General features: G+C 39.6%; 2 protein-coding genes across 5 annotated transcripts; one reads left to right on the top strand and one right to left on the bottom strand.

Annotated features, from left to right (window-relative positions):
- Nucleotides 1-4,113: 4,113 nt before the first annotated feature.
- LOC123970889 (flavin-containing monooxygenase 5-like) lies at nt 4,114-9,430 on the bottom strand. Of its 2 annotated transcripts, none has more exons than XM_046049263.1 (10): nt 8,883-9,430; nt 8,069-8,321; nt 7,773-7,961; nt 7,416-7,581; nt 6,146-6,288; nt 5,843-6,039; nt 5,592-5,739; nt 5,280-5,487; nt 5,086-5,158; nt 4,114-4,979 (listed from the first exon to the last, which is right to left on the bottom strand). In XM_046049263.1, the coding sequence occupies exons 2-10, from the start codon at nt 8,198-8,200 to the stop codon at nt 4,571-4,573; spliced, it is 1,665 nt and encodes a 554-aa protein (XP_045905219.1). In that variant the 5' UTR covers nt 8,201-8,321; nt 8,883-9,430; the 3' UTR covers nt 4,114-4,570. The 2 variants fall into 2 exon arrangements, with proteins under 2 accessions (XP_045905219.1, XP_045905220.1); XM_046049264.1 differs by having other exon boundaries at nt 8,894-9,430.
- Nucleotides 9,431-12,700: 3,270 nt separating this feature from the next.
- On the top strand, nt 12,701-17,205 carry LOC123970891 (type-2 ice-structuring protein-like). 3 transcript variants are annotated; one of them, XM_046049266.1, is made up of 10 exons: nt 12,701-12,808; nt 12,894-12,971; nt 13,525-13,824; nt 15,142-15,180; nt 15,290-15,380; nt 15,467-15,502; nt 15,941-16,050; nt 16,142-16,276; nt 16,733-16,841; nt 16,989-17,205. In XM_046049266.1, exons 3-10 carry the CDS (start codon nt 13,768-13,770, stop codon nt 17,069-17,071), a joined length of 660 nt encoding a protein of 219 aa, XP_045905222.1. In that variant the 5' UTR covers nt 12,701-12,808; nt 12,894-12,971; nt 13,525-13,767; the 3' UTR covers nt 17,072-17,205. The 3 variants fall into 3 exon arrangements, with proteins under 3 accessions (XP_045905222.1, XP_045905223.1, XP_045905224.1); XM_046049267.1 differs by lacking the exons at nt 12,701-12,808; nt 12,894-12,971 and having other exon boundaries at nt 13,017-13,824; XM_046049268.1 differs by lacking the exons at nt 12,701-12,808; nt 12,894-12,971; nt 13,525-13,824 and having other exon boundaries at nt 15,155-15,168.
- Nucleotides 17,206-17,211: the final 6 nt, after the last annotated feature.

Here is a 17,211-nt window from a genome sequence, read left to right as displayed (position 1 = left end):
TTTATTGGACGGATTGTGAGAGCTGATAGTCTCGACTGTTCGAAGTCTTGTGACGTTAGAAGTGGAGTACTTAAGACAACACAAACCAGCCTCAAAGTCCTTTATCTTCAATGGAACAAGACTGTAATGGACTTGGACATTTGAGTTTTGTGCATTTCTTTTTCAATATTACTACTCATTAGTCACCATGTTGTAGAAATCACTAGCATTTTACTGATTACAGCTGATGGTTTCAACTGTTCTCTCCTCAGACAGACGTTTTTCTTTATTACGTTTTTTGATTGTTAAATGCAGTTGTAGGCAAACGGTCTCAAGGTTTATATCATCTAATTTAAATGAACTGATTGGTATAAGAGTTGGTTGGGTTGACCTCGCTCTTCATAGGTGACTATGTTTAAATACTGTTAGAACATGTTAAATTATCATAAATATGGTCTCACTTTGGCACTTGTGTAGTCTGAGATAAATGTTTTCATTGGCTTTTAGGCTTGTTGCATCAATTACAAGTGTATCTGAAGGAGACGAAGGCTGTGAGTTGAGGTACTTTCAATAAATTCTTGAATACATGAATTGTAAGTTGATTCATTGTACTCTTAAGAAACTGGTGAACTTGCCATTATTAGTTGAGATAAGGGATGGAAATTAAAAACACAAGTCTACTTAATTTGAAATTATAAGTTCAATTGCTGCCTTAAAAACACAAGTTAACCTAACTTCAAAAGGCAATTGGTATGAATATAGTCAATTATCTTAACTTAAAAATGTGAGTTGAAAGGGTATAGACTTGCATGTTTGTTTGACAAAAAAGAGTAAGTTTCATTGACTAGACAATGTAATACAGATTTAACTCACAGTATCAAGTTGAAACAATAAATGATCATTCATTAAACAACTTCCTTAACTTACAGAGTTGAAATAGCTTAGATTTGTATGTTTGTTTGACAAAAGAAAGCAAGTTTCTTTGAATGAACAATGTAATATAGGTAGTTGGTTTAACTCACAGTATCAAGTTGAAACAATAAATGATCATTAATTAAACAACTTGTGGAAGGTAACACCATGAGTTAAAATAAAGCTTTTGTTAAAGTTGAGTTTACTCACATTTTTAAGGCAGCAATTGAACTTAAGTTTTTAAGTTGTACTGTAAAAATTATCAAGGTAGTTTAACTGAATGCTCCTGTTTATTATCTTCGACCCACCTTAATGCCCATAGAACTGCCACCAGCTCTGCTGTGAAGACCAACATATAATCTGGAATCTTACACCCTTTTTTATAACCTATTTCTGGTAGGCTTACACCAAAAGCCACTTTACCGCTCTCTGGATCCTTTGACCCATCAGTATAGATTTGTAGGTGGCCTCCCCATATTTGACACATCCAGGCTTTTATCTCATTCACTATAGCCTCTGACATATTTATTTTGCTTGTTTCCATAAAATATAGGTCAACAATGTGATCTGGGATCAACCATGAAGGTATATGAACAACCTATTGGTGGACATACATTCAAATTCACAATACCAATTTCCTCTGCCATAGATTTGAGTTTTTCTGTAAAGTTTGTTTTGATCCTTCTTGCTGTTCCCATAAACTCCCAATGCTGACTCAACAGGGTTTTTGTTGGTAGTTTTTCATTCTGTCCTTTTATTTTCATTAAATACTTCAAACCAAGTTTACATCTTCTTATTTCTAATGGCATCTCCCCTGTTTCTATTAATAGTGCCGGTAGGCTATTGGAGTTGTATGAAACGCCCCACTACACACTCTAAGGGCTTTTGCTTGGACTCTATCAAGTTGGCTAATCACTGAAGGGGCTGCTGACCCATATACCACACAGCCACAAGTTGATCTTATCATTGCTCGGTATATCATCATCATCATAGCTTCACTATCAGCCCCGTGGGGAGAGTCTCATCTCCTTGTTGACACTTTAATTGAGGGATTCTTGCAGTGATGACTGATTACTCTCACCTGTGTTAGGGGGGTGGGGAGGATGGGACGGGGATAAAGGGGTGTGTTGAACGGGCCGATGGGAGTGAGAGAGAGACTGAACTGTTTGCGTCCATGGCTGTGGTTAGGCACGCGGCAGGCGCGAGCTGTTCGCAACTTTTAGTGTTGCCGGTGTTATGCCGAGTTTTGCATGCCTGCCGAGAATTGCATGCACCTCCAAATATTGCTTTTAAACGCTATAATATTCTTTGTAGGGTCCATCAATGGTGTTAAATGATTCGAAGTATATATTTTATGAACGTTTAATATTTTACCTTTAATATTTCAATACATTTAGTAGAAGTACCATTCCTTGACATTCAGTAACTATAGACTAGCCTATGTGGTGTTAACGCCGTTTGATCAATGAGCACAGCAAAATGTCTGAAAAAGAGCTAAAGAGGTGGATGCAGAATTCGGCAGATCAATTTTTGTAGGCTACCTGCCGAGATTTGCATCCACCTCTTTTCTCAGCATAAATGACCGTTATCACCTGCGAGGTGCGGCAGTGAAGACAGCAGGCAGGGGTCTGTTCCTGTGTTAGGAGGGGAGGCACGCATCTCCTTTATGTAGAGAGGGATCGGGATCTAGTAAGTGCCTGTACCTGTGCTTTACGGACGGAAGTTGCACGAGGCCGCACACCCTTCCACGCCGACAGGCCAATCCAAGCGGAGTGTCCGCAGCCGGGGTCTGAATCTGAACGGAGTGACCACCCCACGGGGCAGATAAGTTTTAAGCTTATACATTTCTGGTGTTGTATGTTTTGTGTCTTAGTCTTAATATGAGTTATCTTAAATAGGTTTTAGTAAATTGACCCACGTTAGAGGTGTCCCTTTGCACAACAGGCAACCCCTCGCTGGTGGGAAAGGGGCCCTCTGCCTCCCCCTATTGGCAGAAGTGGTTCTGACCAGCTTGTGGTTTAACAAATAATAAAAGTCAAAAAGTGAAACTATATGTTCTGGATTCACTTCATATAAAGTGAAATATTTCAGGCCTGTTGTGTCTGTTTTTTTTTTGTTTTTTTTTTTTAATCTTGATGATTAGGTGTTACAGTTTGAGTTAAAAATCCATATCTCAATATATTAGAATAATAGAATGAATAAATCTAGACCTTCTGAAAAGTTGAAAACTTCTATAGAAGGCTCCTTTTGCGCGATTTTACTGCATCACGGTGGTGTGGCATGGAATCAGCCCGGAGCACTGTTGAGGTGTTATGGAAGCCCAGGTTGAATTGATAGCAGCCTTCAGCTCGTCTGTATTGTTGGTCTGGTATATCTCATTTTCCTCTTGACCTGAACCTCATAGATTCTCTATGGAGGTCAGGTCAGGATGAAGAATGAAGGCTCTTCTTGGGTCAACATTTATTTCTTTATTCTAATAATTATGCTACTTACATATTTAAGTCTTTAAAATGATGCAATGTAAAGACTGGGGTGGCGATGGAGCAGCGGATGAGACTCATAATCTTGGTGTGGGAGACCGGGGTTCATTTCCCACTGTGACACATCCACCAATGTGTCCCTGAGCAAGACATTTAACCTAGTTGTTCCAGAGGCATGTGACCTGACATGTAGAGTAATTGTAAGTTGCTTTGGATAAAAGCATCAGCTAAATGAATAAACGTAAATGTAAGATTCCTTGTGTTATTTTGCATTTTATTTTGCAAATATACTAAATCACAGAATCAGAACAGTAAATAGAAAATGAGAATGATAATTGTTCATTGCAACAATTTACAGTTTGATTGCTAAAATCAGAATAAAAATCCTACATCCTGTTAAAATATTTAGTTATCAATGACCAAGATCTAAAAAGTGTATTGTAAAAATGTGGCTTAACACTAGATATTCAATTTATGAGTTTCTGGCAGACAACCGCAACGCTGATGCATGTGCACATTGACATGTGACCAAATGAAACTCCGTTACCTTGATTAAAAATACAGATTTCTCTGGGTTTGAAAATTGATGGAAACATTTGGGATAATGTAAGTGCACAATTCAAGAGAATATATAATATAGCTTTAGTAATTTTTAGACATTTTACTGCAGAGAAGTTACATATTATATCCGTCAAGGCTGGCTCAAAACCGCAACAAAAAAGAACAGAACAATGACACAAACTGCAGGAAAGGTACCATTACTTTTATTTTAAACCAACAGAAACAACTTAATATTCAAAAAGTCATATGAGGTTTGATAATCAGTAGATCAGTCATGTCAGCAGGTATGCAAGCTTGACAGAATAGTGAGTGAAGTGTTGTATGGTGAAAGGAAAAAAAATAACAAGGTTTCCCTCCTCTCTAGCCCGCAGTGCAGAACAAAAGACACGCTCTTATAATGGAGAACACCGGGCCCAGGTGGCTCCAACGACTGATGATTTTAACCACGCCTCCTGACATCTGCAACACAGGATGCAGAGACACAGACATCCCAGCAGCCGAAAGATGGGCACGTCACATATCCTTACTGGGTTTTATACTTTTGAAACAATTTTATTTATTGACTGAATTAAATTTATGCTATCTATACTAATTATTATAGGCAGCAAGTCAGTCATGTATTATTACAGTCAATCCCATCACTGAGCAGACATTTGCACTTTAATCTTGTCCAACAGTGCAGTGGGATCTAAAGCTGGAAGGTTGTTCCTGTTAAAGTAGGCAGCCAAACCCACAGAAGCAGCTGTCAGAATCAGAGGCCAAACAAACGACCTCTTGGGTTTGGGCTCATCACAGGGCCTGGTCTGCATGGGTTGAGCCACTCTCTCCCACTGAGTGAGGATGGCCTGGCGGGCTCCGGCCCACTTTCCTGGCCCCCTGAGACGATACTGGTACGGCGTGCAGGGGCCGAACGTCACGTTCAGTCCCAGTCTGGGATCAGTCAGCAGCATCGTCAGGATGTTGGGTCGAACCCCCACCAGCTCTGCTATCTCATCCATGTAGCGGATATAGTCGACCTGGATGGTGTGTCTCTGACTGGTTACATACCTGGAAAAGAGACTCGAGCTGAACATGTTGTTTATAACAACATTTGATACTTTTCAGATCCAAAATATTTAAGTAATCACAAAGTTGAGTAAATCCACTGCAGTACCTTTTAGCCATTGTCTCCTGCTTGCACTGGAAGTCTTTTAGCATGGAAGCCACTGATGGAAGCTTGATGCAGCCTGTTTGAAAGGAGACATTGTGAAACCCTAGTTTGACCTGAACACAAAATACTTCTGGAAAAGGAAACAGTGACATGAAAATGTTGCTTTTTTTTATTTTTATTTACAGAACCTGTTTTACCTTTAAAGACCCGTGTGGCCCATCTGGCCTGCATCTCAGAGATGGGCATAATGGCTCCCAGGGGCTGCACTAGACCAATGATAGCCAGAGTGGGGCGGTCCAACTCAGGAGGAAACACATACTTGTACAGAGACGCTTTGTTCTCAGACACTGAGACCACATGTGAGGCCAGGAATGGAAAGGAAAACCTGTAACCTGTGGCAAACACCTGCAAGACAGGGGGCTCATCTCAGTCTCACACTAGAGGTCAACTACACTGCAGAAGAACAGACAGACTGTCAGTGTGAGTGTGTGTATACACAAGCAACGTACCACCAGGTCAACATCTTCCACTACACTCCCATCATCAAACTCCACACTGGAACCCTGAAATCTGCGGATGTTGGGTTTCACCTGAACTGTTCCAGATAGGATGCGGTTGGGAAGCTCATCATTGACTGTGGGATGTTGGCTTAACAACCTGAGATTTATATCCACACCAGTTAGTAATACCGCAAGCATGTCAGTCATTTAACCTTTTATAAAGCCAGGTCTTTGACTAAGCTATGCTGTTGATGCAATACCTGTGCTTAGGCTTCAAGTTGTACAGACTGTGATCAAATCTCTGGTTGAGTCGTCTCTCTGCCATGCTGCAGAGTAATCCAAAGGGAAGGATTTGGCGCATATAAATCACCACCTTGTCATTAAGCATATCAACAGGAACACCTTTGTTTGAAACTCGATTTAGGATCCAGGCTCCCCTTCGAGTGCTTATATATACCTGTAAGCATATGATACAAGAAGTAAGTCAGTATGCCAGCACTTAATTAAGGTCAAGAGATTAAAGTCTTAATTTGTGTGCCTCTGACAATCTTTAACTACGCAACCTGCTTGGTGACTCTGCTCAGTTCCACTGCTATGTCTCCTCCAGAGTTTCCTATTCCAATCACTACAGCCTTTTTATTCCTCCACTCCTCAGGAGTCTTGTAGTCTCTGCTGTGGAAATACTTTCCCTTGAAAGTGTCAATGCCTGAAAAAACAGATTTGTGACTATTAGACAAAATGCATTACATTTACATTATTAAGAATAAATGCCCCTGTGCTGCTGCTGCAATGAGGTTTTTTTATACATTGGTATTGGGTCTTTTAAATAATAAAAACTTTTAAAATCTACAGCAGCGCCTCTAATCCCCAACAGTCTATTGAGTGGACAGACTGTTAAACCAAACTCCATTCTAAAAACAGGTGTTTTATGGCAGGGCCATATTTTTTTTACAGTACAAACTTTAGTTACACCATCACTAAGAGTCTTTTCTAATTGGCTTGGATCCACAAAATCTGGCACACGTCATTTACTCAGTGACATCATTAACTAACCTGTGATGAAGAGTTTGCCACAGAAATACACTACTGACTGGCAGGAACCCAGACTTTACTATTTTCATCCTCTATGGTGATGGCCTGAAACCACAGATCTCTTTTGGAGAAGTAAAGAAAATCGTAAACTGGGTTTTCTTTATTGTTTGACTTGCAAAATGCAACACAGCAGTTTTAGGCAAGGGATTTCAGGGCTTGCTTTCACTCAAAAGGGAGCATGGTCGTTCTAACGACTGGAAAGTGACGAATGGCTGCTCTTGTCTATCCTGTGCTCTGGTTCCAACAAGTGCTATGAAGCATTTTCAAAAATATAACACATGAAAAAAAGACATTCAAAGATGACAGAAAAGCTAAAACATTGATTGTTTCAGACACTCATTAACAGCCTTATAGGTTAAAAAACGGTTTGAAACTTTTTGATCAGTCACCAAGTCAAACCCTTTCCACGAGAACAATGTCAGAGATAAGAAACAGCCTACATAGCAGCACAGAAGACATGAGTGAAATTGTAGATAATTTATAACGAAACTATATGTGAGGCTCAGAGTGGACAGTCACTCTGGGTGGAACTGCTCACAACCCATAGACATTTGAAACCTGTGACGAGGAGTAGACAAAGTGCAATTTTAAATGAAAAAGTTTTGGAACGAGTAAGCCATACTGTGGATCATCACACCAAAAAAAAAATTGTATACAGAGCAAGACTGAAGACATGATAATGACTGGCTGTACTCACTGTTTTTATGCAACCAAAGGATATTTATAGCCTGTCAGCGGTACCTGGGAAGTCATGAAGTGGCATGTTGGGGTGGCAGTGATGTCCAATACAGATCATCACAGCATCAAAAATGTGTTTCTCCTTTTTGCCTTCCTTGTTCTCCGTCTCAACGTCCCACTGGCCTGAATGAGAAAAATCGGATCTCTGCTTCACCTGCAAGACTTTGGTCTGACCACCAGAAAGAAGAAACAGGCAACAGTTTGCTGATAACAGTATAAAGGCTAAGGTGAGTAGGATGTATTTCTTATACATTTAACCATCTGTTGTGTTGAACTAAACAACATTTTACATTTGAAATTTAGGTGGGAATGTTGCAGATAAATGTAACTCTAGGCATGAAGTTATTACAGCATCCTTACATTGAAGCGTATGTGCTTGGTGAGCTGGAAGTGATCGGCATACATTCGAAAGTAGTCCATGATGAGGGAGTTGTGCATGAAGTTGGGGAAGTGAGCAGGAATGGGAAAATCACTGAAACACATCATCTCCTTGGAGGTGTTGATGATGACAGAGTGGTAGATGCTGGCCCTGTCTGGCTCTGGATTCTCCTGCAACAAATAAAGTTATCATGATATAATACACCGACATAATTATCCTAACATATTAGATACTGTGCAATTAAAATAAAATCCAACCTGTACACAGTGTGACTCACCTTAAACCTCCACAGACCACCAATGTCATCGCTGCTTTCATAGCAGACAGGCACCAGGCCCTCATCCAGACAGCACTTGATACAGGCCAGACCTGAACTACCTCCTCCAATCACTGCCACACGACGGGTCATCCTGCAGAAGGATGATCTCTGTGAAGAATGAACCGGATTCTGAAGAATGTTTTTTTTTATGTGTAAACAGGAGGAGGCGTCCACTTAGCAGCAGCCAACAGGAAATCGGCCAAGAGTTTATCTGCAAATAAGAAAATGTATGCAGTAAAAAAAGAGATCATGAGCAATATCAGATTTTTCTTTATGTTAGGTAACGTAGTTGGCTTTCTAGTGTTGCTTTGACTAGAGGTGTGGACATGTGTCTGTTTTTACCATAACAAAAAAGTAGGAAATCATGAGGACTATCGGATCTTTCTTCAGGTTATGTTTGGGACTGAAATCGGCTCCAAACTGTTAACTGGAGGTGTGGCCAAGTCTCTGTAAGATCTGTGCCACACACGCGATTAATGATTCACTATAATCAAAGTTCAACAGGAGATAATATGTGGCTACCAGTCCTTTTTTGCATTTTGACGGATAATTTAAATATGCAAAACAATGCGCTAACCCAACCAAACCTGCCATCGCAACCAAACTTCTACTTGTTGTTCAGTGTGACTCTGCAGGGGCGTTGACGACAATCTCTGAGTAAAGCATTTATCTGTTTACTTGGACAGCAATTTTTTTTTACAGGACTCACAGATGCACTCAGTGGTTACGGTAGAGTGTCCAAGTTTCAGCATGTAGGGCTCAATTTTCTTACCTTGACCTTACCTTGCGATTTGAAGAAGGAAACGAGTTTTTCGTGCTGCCTGTATCTCAGCAGTGGGAGGAGTGAGACTGAGGGGGAGCATTGTGCACATTTATGTGTATCCTAAAGTGACCCTTGGATCACTGCAGTGTCAGAGTGATTCACCATGGTGGAAATGCAAACAGACAGGCTCTGCACGAAAACAACATTGGATAATGCATGCTACATTTAACAGACAGATGAACCTGAGCAAAGGTGTAAGATTTAGTAGGGACATCTCTCTGCCAATATCCAGTCACTACTGAAATCGGTTCTAGCAACAAAAAAAAATCATACAAACAATTAAATATAACCACTGTTTTCTGTCAGCGTCAAGTTAATATATTTGGTACGTAAACGGTTAACAGCTCTTGTTCTCTAACTATGTGTGCAATGCGTTTAAGTTTTGAACAGTCTATGGTTTTGAAACATTAAGTCCTCCCCCCTCAAATGCCTCACAGTGGTCTGGTCCGCTGCCTACCCTTTCCAGACCCACAGACTCACAGACTCCGTGAGGCCTTAATGCTGTCCCACTGTCAAACCGTGAAGTGCGCGAGGGCTCTCTCGCGGACATTTTGAGCCCTTTATAGACCCTTTTCTTAAATCCGCATTTCTGTAGACTTTGGCTGAGGGAATTGCCCACAGTTCATAGCGGTATGACGTGAAACACGGGGGTTACCGGGGGAAGCCCGGAAGCGCGAGAAATATTACGGCAAATCCGCGTTATTAGAGAAGAAGTAAACAAACAAGCACCAACACCTACGCTGATGTTAACATTGTTGAAAGTTTTCTTAACTTAAGATGGTGCATAGAACACATGAAGTCAGAGGAATGCAATCACCTTATTACAAACTATTTATTTTAGTCTTTGCTTAATGATGCTGTTTTGACCAACAATAGTGTAATGATTATTGACAAATATATATTGACATTTACCTCTCCACCACTCTGTAGAGTGAGAGCGTGCAAGACTTAAAAATCAGGCAAACACATAAAATAAAAAGTGTGCAACGTGTTTCAGCGTCATCAAGGTAACATGATAAAGTGGCAAAGTGCTGTCCTGTTCCTGTTTACAGCATTATGAGCCCTTGCAGCCTCTTGCACTCAATCATTTTCCAAGTGACGTCAGTAAAGTCTGTGAGGGTTCAGGGTTAACGGTTTAGGGGAGGTGTTCGTTATTCACATCTTAATGGTAATTACCTATATCCTTTTGTATAAACCAGTTTTATGTAGGTACTCGATCAGTTTCTTCATTTTGTTCCAACTTTCCAAATTAACTAGAGTACGTATGCTAAATAGCCTATAGTTTCTCCAATTGCTCAAAGGTCTCTAAACAATTTCCTCCTTTGACGAGAGTACTTTCTACAATGTACTAATACATGCTTCACTGTTTCCTTATCGCCACATTCACATTTTCCATCAGAGCCAGCCCACTCCTCAGCCCACAGTGCCCAAACCTCAATCTGGATATAACTACTGCATCTCTTCTCTTACATCTAAAAGCACATTTTCCTTTCTCTACAATACTTTGTACTGAATTTCTTTCATTTTCCCATGATTTTTTCCACATTTCTTTCACTGACCTATTTATTATTTCTGTGTAATCCGGTAACCCATATTGTAAATTAATTTGAACTCTTTCCTCCAGCACCACCTTCTTTGCCACCACATCTGCCTCCTCATTACCCTCAACACCCATGTGTGCCGGAACCCATACAAAGCCCAGCTCATACCCTGCTTTGTGAATCCTATACAACACTTGCATAATTTCCACAAGTAAATTGGGTCTAGATTTCATTTTACTATCTTTAATTGTAATCAGAGTTGCTACATATACACTGTAAAAAAGGATTGGATCAATAAGTTATAGGAACTTCTTTCTATAATTTACCTCCACTTAACATAATAAGTTATGAAATTTCAACTTAATTTAATGAGTTATCACTATTTCAACTCAGGTTTGTAAGCCAGTTCAGTGAAATGTAAATTTCAATGTGTCAGCTTAATTTATAAGTGTGAGTTGGAATATGGTAACCGGATCTCTTAAAAAGTGACCATGACCCCGGTGTGGCGACAGTATTAATGCGCGGTGCAAATAGTCCTGAATATTTTCTCTTGATCTGATATACGAATAATAACTATGCTGATTGATTTTTGTAACACATTAATGAGGCGCACCACCCAATTGCAATTCCCCATTGAGAGAAGAAGAGGAACACAAATTAAGCCTACTGACAATGGTGAGCAGGTAAGCAGCGGATGAATACGTTATTTTCCAGCAAGATGTGGATGAGACTTGGCAGTGGAAAAGCGGGTCTTTTCGGATTGGAGCAAGAGAAGCAAGGTGAGTCTTTCATTTATAATAATTGTAACCCAATTCAATGAGTCAATTAACTTAGTTATGAAGAAACGAATTGCTGTCATGAAACTTTCTGAACACGGGATAGTTCAGAGCAGCTTATTAATGCATGTAACGTTAGTGTTCAGCAGTTAAACGTTAGTCCGAATGTCACTTTTTACTTTTATTAAGAAGAAACACAAGCAGAAACGAGTTGTTAAATCAGTGTTTCCCATACGTAATTTATTTGTGGCGTCCCGCCACAATATCGACGCAGACTGCCACATTGATTTTCGTTTTTTTTTACTAGGCCTATATAAAATTTAAATCTAATCCCGCCCTTCTCCCTCATGAACACAGCAAAAGAAGATGTTATAGTAAAGATTTATACTTAAAACTATGTATTTTTATCTCTTCAGGTAAAAGTAGTCTACAATGCTGCTGCGTGTCATCATATCAGAAAATGAAGACATCCCATCCAGTGTTGAGGAGCTGTATTAGGTGTTGCGAACAAAGCTTGGTCTGAGAGGTGGATTCATTTTGCAATTTGAGGATCCTGAGTTCAATAATCAGTTGTGCAACCTAACAGACATCAAAGACCTTCCTGTGGGGTGGGCAACTGTGAAAGTGTTGTTCACAGCTGATGACGTCTCAGATTCTACACTGGACACTTGCAGCCTCCCTTCTCTTAGTAGAGATTGTGTTGAATGGCCTGAACCCCTTCCCGATTCCACAGTTCTCACATGATGTGGAGCTGCAGCTGAAAGAAGCCAATGCTAAGGATGGATCTGTAATGGTGATTCCTAAAGGTTTAAAGACATTCTTGATATACTGGCCGACAGTATGTCAAAGATTAGTGCTTATCCTGAGAGGCATCACTATGAGAATGAAGCCAAAGCACTTGTGGAGAAGCATCCTAGTCTGAAGGAGCCAGGGTCGGAAAAGGGATGGTACTCGTGGTTTCACAGCCTGAAATTTAAGCTTGGAAACTATCGGCAAAAGTTAAGTGCAGCAGGATGCCCTGAGGTGGTGGTAAACAAAAGAAAAGGAGAAGGTTTGAAGGGGAAAAGTGTAAAGAAGTTAAAGAAGGGTGAGGTCAACTACTGTCCAGATCCGCCTGAAGGACAGAGTCCTGAAAACATGGAGGAGAAGCGTAATATGATGGATACTGAAATGCTGAAAAGAGACCCTGATCCCCAGCTGGTAGAAGACCTGATGGTTGCTACGTTTTCCCAGCACAGAAAAGAGATAATTGGAGATCAGCCACTCATCACAGAAGTCATTTCCAGATGGCCAGCTCTGTTGCATGAGAGACAGGTACTCAGTTGAGAGATAGAAGCACGTTTTGTCTGATACTGTGTCTTGTTCATAATTATGTTTGACTTATATTTTCTATCTGTCTCTTCTCAGATCAGGACGGAGTTCAAGAGAATCGTCACCAAAGACCTTCTGGAACAGACGTGATGGCCTGGTCCCAAGACTGCTAGAGGTGTACAAAGCAGCAACCAAGACTGGAAAGAAGCAATCACTCAAAGACATTTTGGACTGCCTTCAGAAAGATGTAAGTGGAGAGCAGATCATAAAATTAGGCAAAATGTATTATCTTGGCTAAAACATAACTTACTGCATGTTTCTTTTTCTTGTAGGATACAAATGAGAAGAGAAGGACTGCTGCCTTGCTTGGTCTGCCACACTACATATCAGGCGAAGATCCATCAACTGACGTAAGACCATTATGATTTCTGTAACGCAAAACTGTTAGAGTGTGTGTATATGGGTGATTCTTTTACTGTGGGGCTTTTTCTTTTCCCAGGGTAGATTTTCAAGAAAGAAAAATACTTCATACCCCAACCCAGACTTATTAACGTTGCCTGTCTAATAGTCATGCAAACTCATTCAATTCATTCAAACTTTACTTTGCATTTTCTCATAACTTAAATGATAGATTTCAATTCATGTGGTTTATAATGTGTAATTTACACTTTTTTTTTTCTTATATATGGCTGTTCCGGTCACTCATCTTTTAGAGAACAATTTTAAAACATTTGCTAAAGTATTTCAGTGTCTGAACTATTTCTGTCTCACTTCCAAGGGTTGAAATTCTGAAAATGAATTGATAGTTGGTGTTACTGATCAGGTTCAGTCTATTTGGGGAACAACTAAAGGGTGTGACTTTCCTGCTCTATATTTGAGGATTATGATTGCATTTTAAAATAGCCTTTTAAAGCCTATATAATTGTAGACTAAAACAGTCACACACTGTCTCTGCTTTTCAAGGCTCACAGGGAGACTCTGGATGAAACCATGAAGGGGATGCAACTTGGCCTGCTGATAGGCTATGAAGGTGCTGAACGGGATGCCTTTCCACGGGAGGTCTTCGAGATAGCTGTTGTGGTTGAGGAGACCACATTAAAGATGTGGCATGCAGCTTTGCCATGCTCATGGGTGTCATCTACTGTGTCAATCTCGAGTACCCAGAAGCCATGAAGTATTCCTTTTGAGTTTCTTCAGAGAGTGGTGATGAAGATAAAACCAGACCAAGCATGTGCCCGCGTACATGGACTAAGAAATCCTGAGGTACAGACTGTAACACCTGCTCCTCATTTTCTCAAGATTCTCATGTGGATATTGTTCCTGTCAAGACTTCATTGTTCTCTTTTATATGCACTTTCAGCACTGTTCTGTACTGTGGAAAAACAGCACTGTCTCACAATTTAAAACTTAATTTTGAGAATGATAGAGGGGACAAAACACTGATCCTCCCCACTTTTTTATTGGACGGATTGTGAGAGCTGATAGTCTCGACTGTTCGAAGTCTTGTGACGTTAGAAGTGGAGTACTTAAGACAACACAAACCAGCCTCAAAGTTCTTTATCTTCAATGGAACAAGACTGTAATGGACTTGGATATTTGAGTTTTGTGCATTTCCTTTTCAATATTACTACTCATTAGTCACCATGTTGTTGAAATCACAAGCATTTTACTGATTACAGCTGATGGTATCAACTGTTCTCTCCTCAGACAGACGTTTTTCTTTATTACGTTTTTTTGATTGTTAAATGCAGTTGCAGGCAAACGGTCTCAAGGTTTATATCATCTCATTTAAATGAACTGATTGGTATAAGAGTTGGTTGGGTTGACCTCGCTCTTCATAGGTGACTATGTTTAAATACTGTTAGAACATGTTAAATTATCATAAATATGGTCTCACTTTAGCACTTGTGTAGTCTGAGATAAATGTTTTCATTGGCTTTTAGGCTTGTTGCGTCAATTACAACTGTATCTGAAGGAGACGAAGGCTGTGAGTTGAGGTACTTACAATAAATTCTTGAATACGTGAATTGTAAGTTCATTCATTGTACTCTTAAACTGGTGAACTTGCCATTATTAGTTGAGATAAGGGATGGAAATTAAAAACACATGTCTACTTAATTTGAAATTATAAGTTCAATTGCTGCCTTAAAAACATGAGTTAACCGAACTTCAAAAGGCAATTGGTATGAATGTAGTCTATTATCTTAACATAAAAATGTGAGTTGAAAGGGTATAGACTTGCATGTTTGTTTGACAAAAAAGAGTAAGTTTCATTGACTAGACAATGTAATACAGATAGTTGGTTTAACTCACAGTATCAAGTTGAAACAATAAATGGTCATTAATTAAACAACTTGTGGAAGGTAACACCATGAGTTAAAATAAAGCTTTTGTTAAAGTTGAGTTTACTCACATTTTTAAGGCAGCAATTGAACTTAAGTTTTTAAGTTACACTGTAAAAGTTATCAAGGTAGTTTATGTTTTTGTGTGTCTGTGCTCAGTTCCCTGTTTTTGAGAGATGACAGATAAGTATCTGTATTTAAGGGCTGGTGTGTCTCTTTATCTGTGTTTCCACATCAGACAGCTGAAGCTACAGACGCTGAGAAGGAAAAAGAGAAGGTAATTCTGCAGCTACAAACTTCTGACTTTCCTTTAGTGGACTGATAGTCAGCATGGGTCGTCTGTTCCATACAGAAGTATCAGTAACATGTCTCTCTCTGTTTCAAAGGTTATCATCATCTTCAGCATCATCTCCATCATGAAGATGCTGACTGTGGCTGCACTTGTTTGTGCCATGATGGCTCTGACTCGAGCTGCTGGTCAGTTATATGAAAAGAAAGTGTTACAGATGAATGTGTTGTACAATAACAATCCAGGTCGATAACTGCTGTGTCAAACTTTCTAGCTCTTCCAGAGGCAAACCCCGAAAATGCCCAACAAGGTCAGTGCTTTGTTCTGATGCTCTGCTGATGACTTCACCTACATGTTGTGTAAATTAAAAGCATTGCCTGATAGAAGTGCTGTGTCCAATGCTTATTTAACTTATGTTATGTTGTCTTTTGCTAAGAAATGTTGTGTTACGGTATGTTAAGCCGTGTTATACGAGGTAAATTTATTATCCTATTACTACAGGGTAGTAAGATGAGATGCAGTCTATATAAGCCAACAATATATATTATGCTTTTTATATATTATAATATATATTATTTATTATACTTTTGTTAGTGTGTTATACTGTTTTATGTTATGTTGTGTTATTTTATGTTGTTGTGTTACATTAATCAAAATAAATGTAATTAATATGGTGATATAATAATTCTACATATAGAGATTTTAGCTGGAGACTCCACATTAGTCACCAAACTCTATTTGTTCTCAGCAAAGAGTCACCTGGTCAAGAGGGCCACATTTTGTTCTGGTCGCTGGTCTGAGATAGATGGTCGCTGTTTCCTCTTCGTTCCAAGAGCCATGACTTGGTCTCAAGCTGAGGTATAAGATGATTTGGATTCGATGATCTTTTAAGTTGAGCTTGTTCTGTTTTTTTTTTTTTTATGGATTTGTCTGTTTGTCACCACTGCAGAGAAACTGTCAGTCCTTAGGTGCAAACCTCGCATCCGTACGTAGAGCTGAGGAGTATCATCAGATTCAAAGGCTGATATCCGATAGTACTCATGGGAATACGCTGGCATGGCTTGGAGCCACTGACGCTGCACAGGTATATGTAAATGCTCTGTATATATTTTACACTACATCACATTCACCATTCACACACATTCATACACTGGTGAAACAGCTACCAGGGGCCATTTGGGTTCAGTATCTTGCCCAAGGACACTTTGACACAGCCGCCCCGTCATATCATTTATTGTTACAAAAGGTCACATTTCAAATCATAGTTTGACGTCCATTTGATGAGAGAGGCCATGAGATGTGACCTCCTCCCAGTGCAAACTTTGTCACTCTATAACAACGTCACTTGACTTTCTGTTACTTGAACAAAAAACAGACAGTCTTGGGGCTGTTTCTTTAATGACTGATGCTGTAAAAAATACTTTGTAATGACAGTGTTTTTATGACAAAGTGTTTATGGTCTTAATAGTATAAAGTTGTTTATTTTAGTTTATATTGTTGTTCATGTATTAACTCTAATTAACTAACTAAAATTTTCTAGGAGGGTGTTTGGCTGTGGAATGATGGTACGCCTTTCGCCTTTTCATACTGGTGCAGGGGAGAGCCAAATAACGCTGGATATCAGCACTGTTTACAAATGAATTATGGAGGTAAATCATAAAACAAATTACTTTGCATGAGAGAAATGTACCATGCCTCCATTTATTATTTTAATGAGACAAAATATTTAGTTTTACTCTCCATCTGCATGAAATTATACATTCTGCTTAACAGTTATGTCTTTATCATACACACAGGTGACAAATGCTGGGATGATATGCAGTGTCACAATCACCTTCCATCTGTCTGTGTTAAGAAATCCTTCCAATTCCGGGCCTGACACAGAGGCATGAAGCACCTGGAAAAATCACAAACACGGGCAGATGTTCTTTAAACTCATCTCTCTTCACGCCATCAGTCTCATATGTACCCTGAAGGCTCTATATCTCATTTCATGTCTTTATTTTAATTTCTATCGCT

Source organism: Micropterus dolomieu, linkage group LG05 (genome assembly GCF_021292245.1).
Source record: "Micropterus dolomieu isolate WLL.071019.BEF.003 ecotype Adirondacks linkage group LG05, ASM2129224v1, whole genome shotgun sequence".
Taxonomy (NCBI): domain Eukaryota; kingdom Metazoa; phylum Chordata; class Actinopteri; order Centrarchiformes; family Centrarchidae; genus Micropterus; species Micropterus dolomieu.
Note: the sequence above shows the minus strand (reverse complement) of the source record. Positions and strands in the feature narration are given on the sequence as shown.